Source organism: Sinohyriopsis cumingii, chromosome 8, assembly GCF_028554795.1.
Source record: "Sinohyriopsis cumingii isolate HCF-2022 chromosome 8, ASM2855479v2, whole genome shotgun sequence".
Lineage (NCBI taxonomy): Eukaryota > Metazoa > Mollusca > Bivalvia > Unionida > Unionidae > Sinohyriopsis > Sinohyriopsis cumingii.
Genome location: NC_142968.1, coordinates 56376022 through 56390559, shown reverse-complemented (window position 1 = coordinate 56390559; position 14538 = coordinate 56376022). Strand labels below are relative to the sequence as shown.

Genomic DNA, 14538 nt, shown 5'->3' with positions numbered 1-14538 from the left:
ATAAATTTATTATGTTTATGACACTATACATGCATAAATAGCTGCATCACATATAATATTATATTTCTGACACCAACACCATGAGATTCTTTAACACTGTTAAAATGAAATTCACAATGCATACCAATATTTGTTTTTACTACCATCAATGTTAATATCACTGTTCACATGCTTTTCTAAAGATAAATTTCCAGGTCATTTCAAGGATAAAATTAATTTTTTCAAGATTCAGATGTGACCATTACTAAATGGAATTAAAGAACATGATCATATATAAAATCACAAAATGTATCACACGAAACAAGTTTGGCTACATTCCTATAAATTGGCAGGTAAAGTCATTTCAATATACAGAATAAAAAGTCTAACTTGACCTTGCTGACCGTGGAAACAACATAATGAACATATATTAGTCTTGTTTCCTTTCAGACCTTAAATTCTAAAGAATTCTATTGCAAAATATGTGCATGTTATACAATGGAAACATTTCATATCACAGTATGAGAACAAAAAAACCCCAATAAATGCAAAGTATTAGAATCTGTGCCAATACAATTCCAAACAAGATTTTTCAAATAACCTACCCTCCTAAAGATAATTTGGTTAAATATTTATCATTTAAAAATATTTAAAAAAGGTTGATTTAAATTTTGACAAGAGCTTAAAAATTAAATATTGTTGTATAAACAAGGACTAAATTTTCTGTTCAGTCAACTTGTCTTCTTTCAATTCGATAAACCAGTTGCCAAACCTTTATTGATACAGGGGTTTGTACCACTGTTCAATATATAATAAAAAGTTCAACAATTTCCTATTTCCCCTGCATTCTATTTAAGATCAGAAACCAATATTTCAAGCTACATGTCACTGTGTATAGTACAAGTCACACGAGTCATGTAGGCATTCAGCACTGACTATTTTAGTAAGGGTGACACTTTTTAAACTTTGATTCTACATACCTTTAAGTGGCAAGATTTAATTCATTTCCATTTGTATACCTCCATATCCCTTTCAAAGGTAATTATTCAGATGCCCCAATAGGTGCATAAGGCAAAATCAATGTCAAGGTACATAGAAACTTTGGGATGAAATCAACCTAAAGGTGTGATCCAGTACAATCCAGAATACATGTCGCATGCTGTGATGTTACAATGAAAGCTATGAATACTGATCAATAAATCTGTACAACCCTCGACTGTGATGATTCCACTCAAAGCGCTCTTATTTTGACCCAAGTTTAGTACATGGCCACCATTGTAAAAGTCCATAGCCATAGATAATTTTCATCTGGAAGTTTCTTTGTGTCAGGTAAGGTGCAGAGCATTCAATAATAGGACTAAATAGACTATGGTTAATGAAACTTAGTGTTAAATTTTAAAAGAACAATTTATATTTTATTTCAGACGAGTAAGTGTGAAAACATGACACATGTGACTTGAACTATAATAGTTTCGCACCAAAGTTCAGCTTCGAGATTCAACATTCTGGACAACAAATTTGGCTTAAAACGAACAGAAGTCCATTTTCTATTCTGGGTTTCCTCCAAATATATCAACCCCATTTTACACTTTTGGCCATTTAGGTTGGGGTGTGGGGTTAGAGCAATTGCATATCGAAAATTTGGAATTGGCCACCAATATGTGGTAGCGACATAAGGTAGTCACTTACCAGTGGGCCTATCAAATTTAAACTATATTATAATGACTCACACCAGCATGAAATCAATAGGAAATGATTTTCTTTTTCAAAAATGACAAGTATGGCAAATATTATAAGCGTTATGTCTTTAATCCTCTGACAGACCAGAAGAAACTACAGCTTAGACAAAACCTGACCCAGTACTTGCCATTTCCATTGCTAGTCAATGACTTCACAAATTTCCAACAACGATGATGGAAGTCCAATAGTCACGTGATATCAACAACAAACTCCTTTTTAATGTTGTGCAAAAATTCAATTATATTAAATGAAAGTCAGATACCTTTTGTAAAAACCAGAAACTATAATTCTAAACATATTTATTTCAAGAACAATGAGTGGCCAATGCTGTGAGACACCAGACCTTTCCACAGTTATCTATACAGACTTCAATTTATATATAAATCAGTACAATACTACATTTCTAACTTATCATATAGGCAAATCTGCATACCTGTGTAATAAATAATAGATTGCAATCAAGGGACTTAACTCATGTGTGCCATATTTCCACTGAGTTGGTGTGCATAAGTAGTATATAAAAAAGGACAATTATTGGGAAGAATTCAATGATTTTTCATGCGAGCCCAAGACTAAAAATTCATACTTGTGTCTTTGCAACACTATTTCTATATTCTACTAAAGTATCGCAGCTCAGAGTAACAGTACATGTACATCATTGTAAGTCCCTACAACCAAAGACATGTTCTGATTTGTAAAGAATAAAGTCCTAAAATCTAACTGAGAACTTGGTACAGTGTACTGTAATGATAGATGTACTCTCTGGTTCTTAGGTTAGAAAACGTTATGATTATGCCCCCAAACATACATCCAGCCACTTGCCCAATTATCTTCTAAACTGATCTGATTACTGATTTGAAATAGGACAATACATTAAGCAAGCTTTAAATTTTAGAATTAGTATATCTAACTGTTGTCCACTTACTATATCTAGCAAATTAATAAGAATTTGTCTTCTGTCATACTAGCATAACATGAAGAATAGCATTTCTAACTGATAGAAAATGATGAATAACAATTTCCAAGGATACGAAAAAGTATTTGTATAGAAATAAGCTTATTGATAGGTTATTCTAAACTATATCAATGCAGTTTTTTACAGCATGATGTAGAGATGTATTATATAATTGCTGTGTGTAGTATATTCAAGCTTTATGTAAAAGTAGCACATTTGTATAAAATGAGTCACAACTACATAAAATTCAGTTATAAACTGTACACATTTTAAGGAAGAGAACCTTGGATAACTTACAAAGCAGGAAGAGTTTTGAGCAGATTTCAAAACATTCTAATATATCTTGTGTTGCATACAAAGTTTAACTGAGAGAGGTTTTACAACTTTTAAATTTTAATTTCAAACTCCTGCAGAAAATTCCACATGATACAAGTCCCTACCAATGAAGAGTTTTTAGTCTTTCCTTCAGTGGATTTTTGATTAAAGAAATAATTTTTTAAGCAGGAAATTCTAGCTCAAACAAATCTAGCTATTCATTAAAAATGATTATATTAAGTTGAATGAAAAATAAATTGCATTGATGTTTTAGAATCTCTTTGTCTTAAAATCTAACAAATTTGAATAAAAATACACACATAATATACATGAAACTGCACCTAACTAGAACATAAGTTTTTTCAGTTTTAAGATGATCCAGATAACATAACCCAAAATATAAACACCCACAGAAGAATTAAAGTATTTATCAAGCCTTATTACGAAGGACAATCTCAGTAAAAAAAGAACTTGTCTCAAGTCTGCTCAATGGTCTTACATACCATATATATATATATCTAAATATATATGGTATATAAGCAGCATCTTCTGCATATTTAATGCTAGGTAATTATTAAAAGTAAATAAATGAAATCTGTCATGTCTTCATCGTATATAAAATACTTTTAACTATTTAGTCCCAATATAGTAATGTAATGTGCAAAGCACAGTTTATCTTCTATGATGTCATGTTTAATCAGCACAAACTATGCTACAAGTTCAAGTTCTGTAAGCTTCATGCAAGCTTGAAATGATAGTACCTGATCCAGTGTTTCCCTTTACACATATTTGTGCATCAGGGATGCACACTGAAAAAAAATTGACACACACATTTTGTTGTCATGCACTTTTATACACAAAGGATAAACATAATGCGATCAAGATTTATTTGATATCCAATGCTTAGATGAGGGATGACATCATGTATACTTCGAGCATAGGCAATGTTATGATGGCGTAGATTCCCTTAATCTTGCGAGCTGTCATGAGATTTCCATATAGCTCAGCAAGATGTTGTCTAGATGTTTAACCGCAATGCTTGTTGTACTATAAAGTGAACTCCAGATTAAAACGGCATGCACTCAGAATCACTAGCCAAGATAGTAAAAGAAGCAGAACACAAATGAGTAAACGTGGATCTAACTTTAATGAAAAATGAAGAAAATAATTCCCTTGACTGGAATACAGCACATCCATTGGGATTACTGGTGTGATCTTCTGATCGTGTGATTGCAAAGACTCCAAAAGTGAATAATCCTTTCGTGACAGGATTTAAGTATTTTAAAAGGTCTACCCTTGTATACCACAAGATACCTGGAGAACACATTATCACCCAAGGCATTCTTTTACAACAATGAAATTAGTTGTTGTTGTTATGGGTTTTAACGTCATTTTTCAGCACAAGATAAGCAATACATGGCGGCCAGTATTAATGGTGGAGGAAGAACCAGGGAAAACCCCAGAAAGAACCACCTACCGATGAGAAGCTACCGGCAAGCTTTCTCTCATATCCACATTGGCTGAGCCCGAGACTCGAACTCATGCAGACAGAGGTGAGATGGCAGTGATCCATGACAGAGAGCGCTTTAGATCACTCAGCCACTCGGGGCCCCCAAAGAAATCAGTAAGCTTGCAGAGATGAATGCATTATTTGGATTACACAGTCAGGGGGTCAATGAAGATATTGTTGGTTTTTAACTTTGCGGCAATAAAAGATTTAAAAGTTCAAGTGTAACTTACTAAAAAGAAGATGAATCATTAGCTTCTTTGATTTTTGGATAAATGTGTTTTATGACGAAGTACAATGAAACCGATGATAATACACATTTTATGACAGGCAGTAAATTAACTGATATTTGATTAAAAGGATTTATTTGGGTTTTGTATTGGTTTATATCTAATGTGTTGATCTATAAGAATGCTGCAAAAAGATTATAAGGAGACTGATAAAAGTACAACTTCAAACTAAAAGGAAAATGAACTAATAAAATTATTCTTTGAATGGACAATTCAATTGTTTCTCAATTGTGCTTATTGTACAAGTTGTACCATCTTATTTCAAGCTGAAAAAGTACGGTCAGATGAACATTTTTCAGTACATTTTTGACCCCCAAATTTTAATTGACCCCAAGGTCTGATACCAAGGAGTTTTTTACCCTCAATTTTACACCCCTAGGAAATACACTGCTGATCCTTGTAAGAACAAGTACCCAGACTAAGGCCATAACAATGAATACACCCTGAATTAGTCTTGATCACTAAGCCACTTGATTCGGGAAGGGATCTTTGATGTCTTGATGACTGATACTTGGTTTGTGTTTGGCAGATTTCACCCAACAAAAACAATTTGTTAAAGTCATATCTAACCCTCTGTATATACAATTTGTGAATGGCAAACACCTTGTAATTATTTTAAGCTGGTGTATCCCCAATGTTTACATTCTTGCCAAAGACACAAATGCCAGATGATGCTGAAATTGAAGGTAACTAGCATGGAAACAATAAAGACGGTACTATATTGAATGAAACCCCTATATAGTCCATTAAGAAACAGAATTTTTAAATGCATCAGACTTCAGTGTCACATCATTCATTATAAATATTCTATGAGATAATATACTTCAACCACGAAACCCACTTGACATTTAACATAATGGTCACCACAACAAGTCAAAACCTTATTTCAGTGTACCTGATATCAAGAATGGAGTTGTTTCATTGTCCTGTTCTCTTGGATCTGCATTCTGTTGCTCACCTATGGAAACAATTTGAAATTATTTTTAACTGAAATAATCAGTGATAACTGACAGAATCATAATTATTCATGAATGACTTAGGGATCTTCTTGGTTACCACTTTCAGACACAATAAAAACATGTCAATTGAAACTGAGTAAATAAAAGATGAGAAGACACTTTCATTTCAGTGAATAAAAGTATTTGTACATCAACTAAATTTATTTTTATGATTTTTTTTAAACATGTGGTTAGATTCAAAATTTGCAAAGCTATGCTCATTGAGGTATATCTTAAATATCTTTTTCAGTTCCTCTAAACTTCAGTTATAAAACACTACATTTTGTCTTCAAAACTTTGTTGTAGATGTGGTTAGTTAAATATGGTATAGGTTTTCACAGCTGCATTTTGATCCAATAAATTTATTATGTTTATGACACTATACATGCATAAATAGCTGCATCACATATAATATTATATTTCTGACACCAACACCATGAGATTCTTTAACACTGTTAAAATGAAATTCACAATGCATACCAATATTTGTTTTTACTACCATCAATGTTAATATCACTGTTCACATGCTTTTCTAAAGATAAATTTCCAGGTCATTTCAAGGATAAAATTAATTTTTTCAAGATTCAGATGTGACCATTACTAAATGGAATTAAAGAACATGATCATATATAAAATCACAAAATGTATCACATGAAACAAGTTTGGCTACATTCCTATAAATTGGCAGGTAAAGTCATTTCAATATACAGAATAAAAAGTCTAACTTGACCTTGCTGACCGTGGAAACAACATAATGAACATATATTAGTCTTGTTTCCTTTCAGACCTTAAATTCTAAAGAATTCTATTGCAAAATATGTGCATGTTATACAATGGAAACATTTCATATCACCGTATGAGAACAAAAAAACCCCTAATAAATGCAAAGTATTAGAATCTTGTTTCGAAAGGAAATTTTTTTTAACCATGTATTTATCTGTGCCAATAAAATTCCAAACAAGATTTTTCAAATAACCTACCGTCCTAAAGATAATTTGGTTAAATATTTATCATTTAAAAATATTTAAAAAAGGTTGATTTAAATTTTGACAAGAGCTTAAAAATTAAATATTGTTGTATAAACAAGGACTAAATTTTCTGTTCAGTCAACTTGTCTTCTTTCAATTCGATAAACCAGTTGCCAAACCTTTATTGATACAGGGGTTTGTACCACTGTTCAATATATAATAAAAAGTTCAACAATTTCCTATTTCCCCTGCATTCTATTTAAGATCAGAAACCAATATTTCAAGCTACATGTCACTGTGTATAGTACAAGTCACACGAGTCATGTAGGCATTCAGCACTGACTATTTTAGTAAGGGTGACACTTTTTAAACTTTGATTCTACATACCTTTAAGTGGCAAGATTTAATTCATTTCCATTTGTATACCTCCATATCCCTTTCGAAGGTAATTATTCAGATGCCCCAATAGGTGCATAAGGCAAAATCAATGTTAAGGTACATAGAAACTTTGGGATGAAATCAACCTAAAGGTGTGATCCAGTACAATCCAGAATACATGTCGCATGCTGTGATGTTACAATGAAAGCTATGAATACTGATCAATAAATCTGTACAACCCTTGACTGTGATGATTCCACTCAAAGCGCTCTTATTTTGACCCAAGTTTAGGACATGGCCACCATTGTAAAAGTCCATAGCCATAGATAATTTTCATCTGGAAGTTTCTTGGTGACAGGTAAGGTGCAGAGCATTCAATAATAGGACTAAATAGACTATGGTTAATGAAACTTAGTGTTAAATTTTAAAAGAACAATTTATATTTTATTTCAGATGAGTAAGTGTGAAAACATGACACCTGTGACTTGAACTATAATAGTTTCGCACCAAAGTTCAGCTTCGAGATTCAACATTCTGGACAACAAATTTGGCTTAAAACGAACAGAAGTCCATTTTCTATTCTGGGTTTCCTCCAAATATATCAACCCCATTTTACACTTTTGGCCATTTAGGTTGGGGTGTGGGGTTAGAGCAATTGCATATCGAAAATTTGGAATTGGCCACCAATATGTGGTAGCGACATAAGGTAGTCACTTACCAGTGGGCCTATCAAATTTAAACTATATTATAATGACTCATACCAGCATGAAATCAATAGGAAATGATTTTCTTTTTCAAAAATGACAAGTATGGCAAATATTATAAGCATTATGTCTTTAATCCTCTGACAGACCAGAAGAAACTACAGCTTAGACAAAACCTGACCCAGTACTTGCCATTTCCATTGCTAGTCAATGACTTCACAAATTTCCAACAACGATGATGGAAGTCCAATAGTCATGTGATATCAAAAACAAACTCCTTTTTAATGTTGTGCAAAAATTCAATTATATTAAATGAAAGTCAGATACCTTTTGTAAAAACCAGAAACTATAATTCTAAACATATTTATTTCAAGAACAATGAGTGGCCAATGCTGTGAGACACCAGACCTTTCCACAGTTATCTATACAGACTTCAATTTATATATAAATCAGTACAATACTACATTTCTAACTTATCATATAGGCAAATCTGCATACCTGTGTAATAAATAATAGATTGCAATCAAGGGACTTAACTCATGTGTGCCATATTTCCACTGAGCTGGTGTGCATAAGTAGTATATAAAAAGGACAATTATCGGGAAGAATTCAATGATTTTTCATGCGAGCCCAAGACTAAAAATTCATACTTGTATTTTTGCAACACTATTTCTATATTCTACTAAAGTATCGCAGCTCAGAGTAACAGCACATGTACATCATTGTAAGTCCCTACAACCAAAGACATGTTCTGATTTGTAAAGAATAAAGTCCTAAAATCTAACTGAGAACTTGGTACAGTGTACTGTAATGATAGATGTACTCTCTGGTTCTTAGGTTAGAAAACGTTACGATTATGCCCCCAAACATACACCCAGCCACTTGCCCAATTATCTTCTAAACTGATCTGATTACTGATTTGAAATAGGACAATACATTAACAAGCTTTAAACTTTTTAGAATTAGTATATCTAACTGTTGTCCAGTTACTTTATCTAGCAAATTAATAAGAATTTTTCTTTTGTCATGATAGCATAACATGAAGAATAGCATTTCTGATAGAAAATGATGAATAACAATTTGCAAGGATACGAAAAAGTATTTGTACAGAAATAAGCTTATTGATAGGTTATTCTAAACTATTATCAATGCAGATTTTTACAGCATGATGTAGAGATGTAATATATAATTACTGTGTGTAGTAAATTCAAGCTTTATGTAAAAGTAGCACATTTGTATAAAATGAGTCACAACTACATAAAATTCAGTTATAAACTGTACACATTTTAAGGAAGAGAACCTTGGATAACTTACAAAGCAGGAAGTGTTTAGAGCAGACTTCAAAACATTCTAATATATCTTGTGTTGCAAACAAAGTTTAACTGAGAGAGGTTTTACAACTTTTATATTTTAATTTCCAACTCCTGCAGAAAATTCCAAATGATACAAGTCCTTACCAATGAAGAGTTCGTTGTCTTTCCTTTCAGTGGATTTTTGATTAAAGAAATAATTTTTTTAAGCAGAAAATTCTAGTTAAAACAAACCTAGCTGTTCATTAAAAAATGATTACAATTATTAAGTTGAATGAAAAATAAATTGCATTGATGTTTTAGAATCTCTTTGTCTTAAAATCTAACAAATTTGAATCAAAATACACACATACTATACATGAAACTGGACCTAACTAGAACATAAGTTTTTTTCAGTTTTAAGATGATCCAGATAACATAATCCAAAATATAAACACCCACAGAAGAATTAAAGTATTTATCAAGCCTTATTACTAAGGACAATCTCAGTAAAAAAAAACTTGTATCAAGTCTGCTCAATGGTCTTACATACCATATAAATATATATATATATATATATATATATATATATATATATATATATATATATATATATATATGTATTTATGTATGATATATATGATATATATAAGCAGCATATTCAATGGTAGCTAAATATTAAAAGTACATAAATGAAATCTGTCATGTCTTCAACCTATGTAAAATACTTTTAACTATTTAGTCCCAATGTAGCAATGTAATGTGCAGAGCACAGTTTATCTTCTATGATGTCATGTTTAATCAGCACAAACTATGCTACAAGTTCAAGTTCTGCAAGTTTCATGCAAGCTTGAAATGATAGTACCTGATCCAGTGTTTCCCTTTACACATATTTGTGTATCAGGGATGCATGCTGGAAAAAATTGACACACACATTTTGTTGTTATGCATTCTTTTTTAAGCAAAGGATAAGCATAATGCAATCAAGAGTTATTTGATATCCAATGCTTAGATGAGGGATGACATCATGTATACTTCGAGCATAGGCAATGTTATGATGGAGTAGATTCCCTTAATCTTGCGAGCTGTCACGGGATTTCCATATAGCTCAGCAAGATGTTGTCTAGATGTTTAACCTCAATGCTTGTTGTACTATAAAGTGATCTCCAGATTAAAATGGCATGCACTCAGAATCACTAGCCAAAATAGTAAAAGAAGCAGAACACAAATGAGTAAATGTGGATCTAACTTTAATGAAAAATGGAGAAAACAATTCCTTTGACTGGAATACAGCACATCCATTGGGATTACTGCTGTGACCTTCTGATTGTGTGATTTCAAAGACTGCAGAAGTGAATATCCTTTCGTGACAGGGTTTAAGTATTTTAAAAAATCTACCCTTGTTTATCACAAATACCTGGAGAACACATTATCACCCAAGGCATTCTTTTACAACAATGAAATCAATAAGCTTGCAGAGACAAATGCACTATTTGGATTACAGAGTCAGGGGGTCAACGAAGATATTGTTGGTTTTTAACTCTGCAGCAATAAAAGATTTAAAAGATTAAGTGTAACTTACTAAAAAGAAGACGAATCATTAGTTTCTTTGATTTTTGGATAAATGTGTTCTATGACGAAGTACAATGAAACCATTTATAGTACACATTTTATGACAGGCAGTAAATTAACTCATATTTTGTTAAAAGGATTTATTTGGGTTTTGTATTGGCTTATAGGTAATGTGTTGGTCTACAACATTGCTGTAAAAAGATTATAAGAGACTGTTAAAAGCACAACTTTAAACTAAAAGAAAATGAACTAATAAAATTATACTTTGAATGGACAATTCATTTGTTTCTCAAGTGTGCATGTTGTACAAGATGTAATATCCTATTTCAAGCTGAAAAAGTATGGTCAGATCAAAAAAATTCAGTACATTTTTGACCCCCAAATTTTTTATTTGACCCCAAGGTCTGACACCAAGGAGTTTTTTTACCCTCAATTGTACACCCTTAGGAAATACACTGCTGATACTTGTAAGAATAAGTACCCAGACTAAAGCCATAACAATGAATACACCCTGAATTAGTCTTGATCACTAAGCCACTTGATTCGGAAGGGATCGATGCTGTCTTGATGACTGATACTTGGTTTGTGTTTGGCAGATTTCACCCAACAAAAACAATTTGTTAAAGTCATACCTAACCCTCTGTATATACAATTTGTGAATGGCAAACACCTTGTAATTATTCTACGCTGTTGTATCCCCAATGTTTACATTCTTGCCAAAGACACAAATGCCAGATGATGCTGAAACTGAAGGTAACTAGCATGGAAACAGTAAAGACAGTACTATATTGAAACCCATAGATAGTCCATTAAGAAACAGAATTTTTAAATGCATCAGACTTCAGTGTCACATCATTCATTATAAATATTCTATGAGATAATATACTTCAACCATGAAACTCACTTGACATTTAACATAATGGTCACCACAACAAGTCAAAAACCATATTTCAGTGTATTTGGTCATAAGCAAACCTGATAACAAGTTTGGATTTGTTTCAAGTTCATTGTCCTGTTCTCTTGGATTTGCATTCTGTTGCTCACCTATGGAAACAATTTAAAATTATTTTTAACTAAATTAATCAATGATAACTGACTGAATCTTAATTATTCATGAATGACTTAGGATCATCTTGATTATCACTTTTCAGATACAATAAAAACATGTCAATTGAAATTGAGTAAATAAAAGATGAGAAGACACTTTCATTTTAGTGAATTCAAGTATTTGTACATCAACTAAATTTGTTTTTATGATTTTTTCTTACCATGTGCTTAGATTCAAAATTTGCAAAGCTATGCTCATTGAGGTATATCTTAGTTATCTTTTCAGGTGCTGTAAACTTAAGTTATAAAATGCTACATTTTGTCTTCAAAACTTTGTTGTAGATGCGGTTAGTTAAATATGGTATAGGTTTTCACAGCAGTATTTTGATCCAATAAATTTATTACGTTTATGACACTATACATGCATAAATAGCTGCATCACATATAATATTATATTTCTGACACCAACACCATGAGATTCTTTAACACTGTTAAAATGAAATTCACACTGCATACCAATATTTGTTTTTACTACCATCAATGTTAATATCACTGTTCACATGCTTTTCTAAAGATAAATTTCCAGGTCATTTCAAGGATAAAATTAATTTTTTCAAGATTCAGATGTGACCATTACTGAATGGAATTGAAGAACATGATCATGTACAAAATCACAAAATGTATCACATGAAACAACTTTGGCTACATTCCTATAAATTGGCATGTAAAATCATTTCAATATATAGAATAAAAATTATAACTTTACGTTGCTGACCAAGGAAACAACATAATAAACATAAATTAGTCTTGTTTCCATTCTGACCTTTAATTCTAAAGATTTCTATTGCAAAATATATGCATGTTATACAATGTAAACATTTCATATCACAGTATGAGAAAAAAAAAAATAATAAATGCAAAGTATTAGAATCTTCTTTTGAAAGGAAAAGATTTTAACCATGTATTTATCTGTGCCAATAAAATCCCAAACAAGATTTTTCAAACAACCTACCCTCCTAAAGACGATTTGGTTAAATATTTATCGTTTAAAAACATTTACAAAAGGTTGATTTAAATTTTGACAAGAGCTTGAAAATTAAAGTATATTGCATAAACAAGGACTAAATTTTCTGTTCAGTTAGCTTGTCTTCCTTTAATTTGATAAACCAGTTGCCAAACCTTTATTGATACAGGGTTTTGTACCGTTGTTCAATACATAATAAAATGGATGACAATTTTCCATTTCCCCTGTGTTCTATTTAAGATCTGAAACAACATTTCAAGCTACATGTCACTGTGTATAGTGCAAGTCAAACGGGTCATGTAGGCATTCAGCACTGACTATTCTAGTAAGGGTGTCACTTTTTAAAGTTTGATTCTACACACCTTTAAGTGGCAAGATCTACTTCATTTGGATTTGTATACATCCATATCCCTTTGGAAAGTCATTATTCAGATGCCCCAATAGGTGCATAAGGCAAAATCAATGTTAAAGTACATAGACACTTTGGGAGGAAATCAACGTAAAGGTGTGATCCAGTACAATCCAGATTCAAGTTGTGCACTGTTATGTCACAATAAAAGTTACAAATATTGATCAATAAATTCGTACAACCCTCGACTGTGATGATAAATGTGTCCTAGGACAAAGCACAATGAAACCAATGATAATACACATTTTATGACAGGCAGTACATTAGGTTAAAAAGATTTATCTGGTCTTTGTATTGGCTTATATGTAATGTGTTGGTCTATAATACTGCTGCTAAAAGATGAAAAGGAGACTGATAAAAGTACAACTTTAAACTAAAAGGAAAATGAATTAAGAAAATTATTCTTTGAATGGACAAGTCTTTTGTTTGTCAACTGTGAGTGTTGGTTTATTTGTATTTTTAAAGAGGGACAGAGAGTATGTTGTACAAGTTGTAATATCCTATTTCAAGCTGAAAAAGTATGGTCAGATGAACATTTTTCAGTACATTTAGGACCCCCCAAATTTTTTATTTGACTCCCAGTTCTGAAACCAAATGGTTATTTGACCCTCAATATTTCACCCCTAGGAAATACATTGCTGATCCTTGTAAGAACAAATACCCAGACCAAGGCCATAACAACGAATACACCTTGAATTAGTCTTCTACGCTAAGCTACTTGATTCGGGAAGGGATCTTTGATGCCTTGATGATTGAGACTTGTTTGTGTTTGGCAGTTTTTACAAAATAAACCAATTCGCTAAAGTCATATATATACCTCTGAATATAAAATTTCTGAATGGCAAACACCTTGTAATTATTTTACGCTGTTGTATCCCCAATGTTTACATTCTTGCCAAAGAAACAAATGCCAGATGATGCTGAAACTGAAGGTAACTAGCATGGAAACAATAAAGACAGTACTATATTGAATGAAACCCATATATAGTCCATTAAGAAACAGAATTTTTAAATGCATCAGACTTCAGTGTCACATCATTCATTATAAATATTCTATGAGATAATATACTTCAACCACGAAACCCACTTGACATTTAACATAATGGTCACCACAACAAGTCAAAAACCTTATTTCAGTGTGTTTGGTCATAAACATACCTGATAACAAGTTTGGATTTGATTTGAGTTCAATGTCCTGTTCTTCTGGAGTTGCATTCTGATGCTCACCTAAGGAAACGATATTTTTAAAATTATTTATAACTAAATTAATCAATGATAACTGACTGAATCTTGATTATTCATGAATGACTTAGGGATCTTCTTGATTACCACTTTTCAGATACAATAAAAACATGTCAATTGA

At 31.9% G+C, this 14538-nt stretch overlaps 1 protein-coding gene across 3 annotated transcripts in view; it reads right to left on the bottom strand.

The window, feature by feature from the left end:
- The window catches only part of LOC149793579 (uncharacterized), a 103466-nt gene that overhangs the window by 48900 nt on the left and 40028 nt on the right, over positions 1–14538 (bottom strand). For 2 of the 3 annotated variants that reach the window (XR_016422852.1, XM_089967532.1), the window contains exons 8-10: positions 14334–14402; positions 11671–11739; positions 5682–5744 (exon numbers count right to left, since the gene is read on the bottom strand). Coding sequence is in view for 2 of the 3 variants with exons in the window: in XM_089967532.1 (XP_089823658.1) it covers positions 5682–5744; positions 11671–11739; positions 14334–14402 (201 nt within the window). In the remaining variant the exon portion in view is untranslated. The remainder of the gene's footprint in view (positions 1–5681; positions 5745–11670; positions 11740–14333; positions 14403–14538) is intronic. The other variant, XM_089967533.1, reaches the window with a different exon arrangement.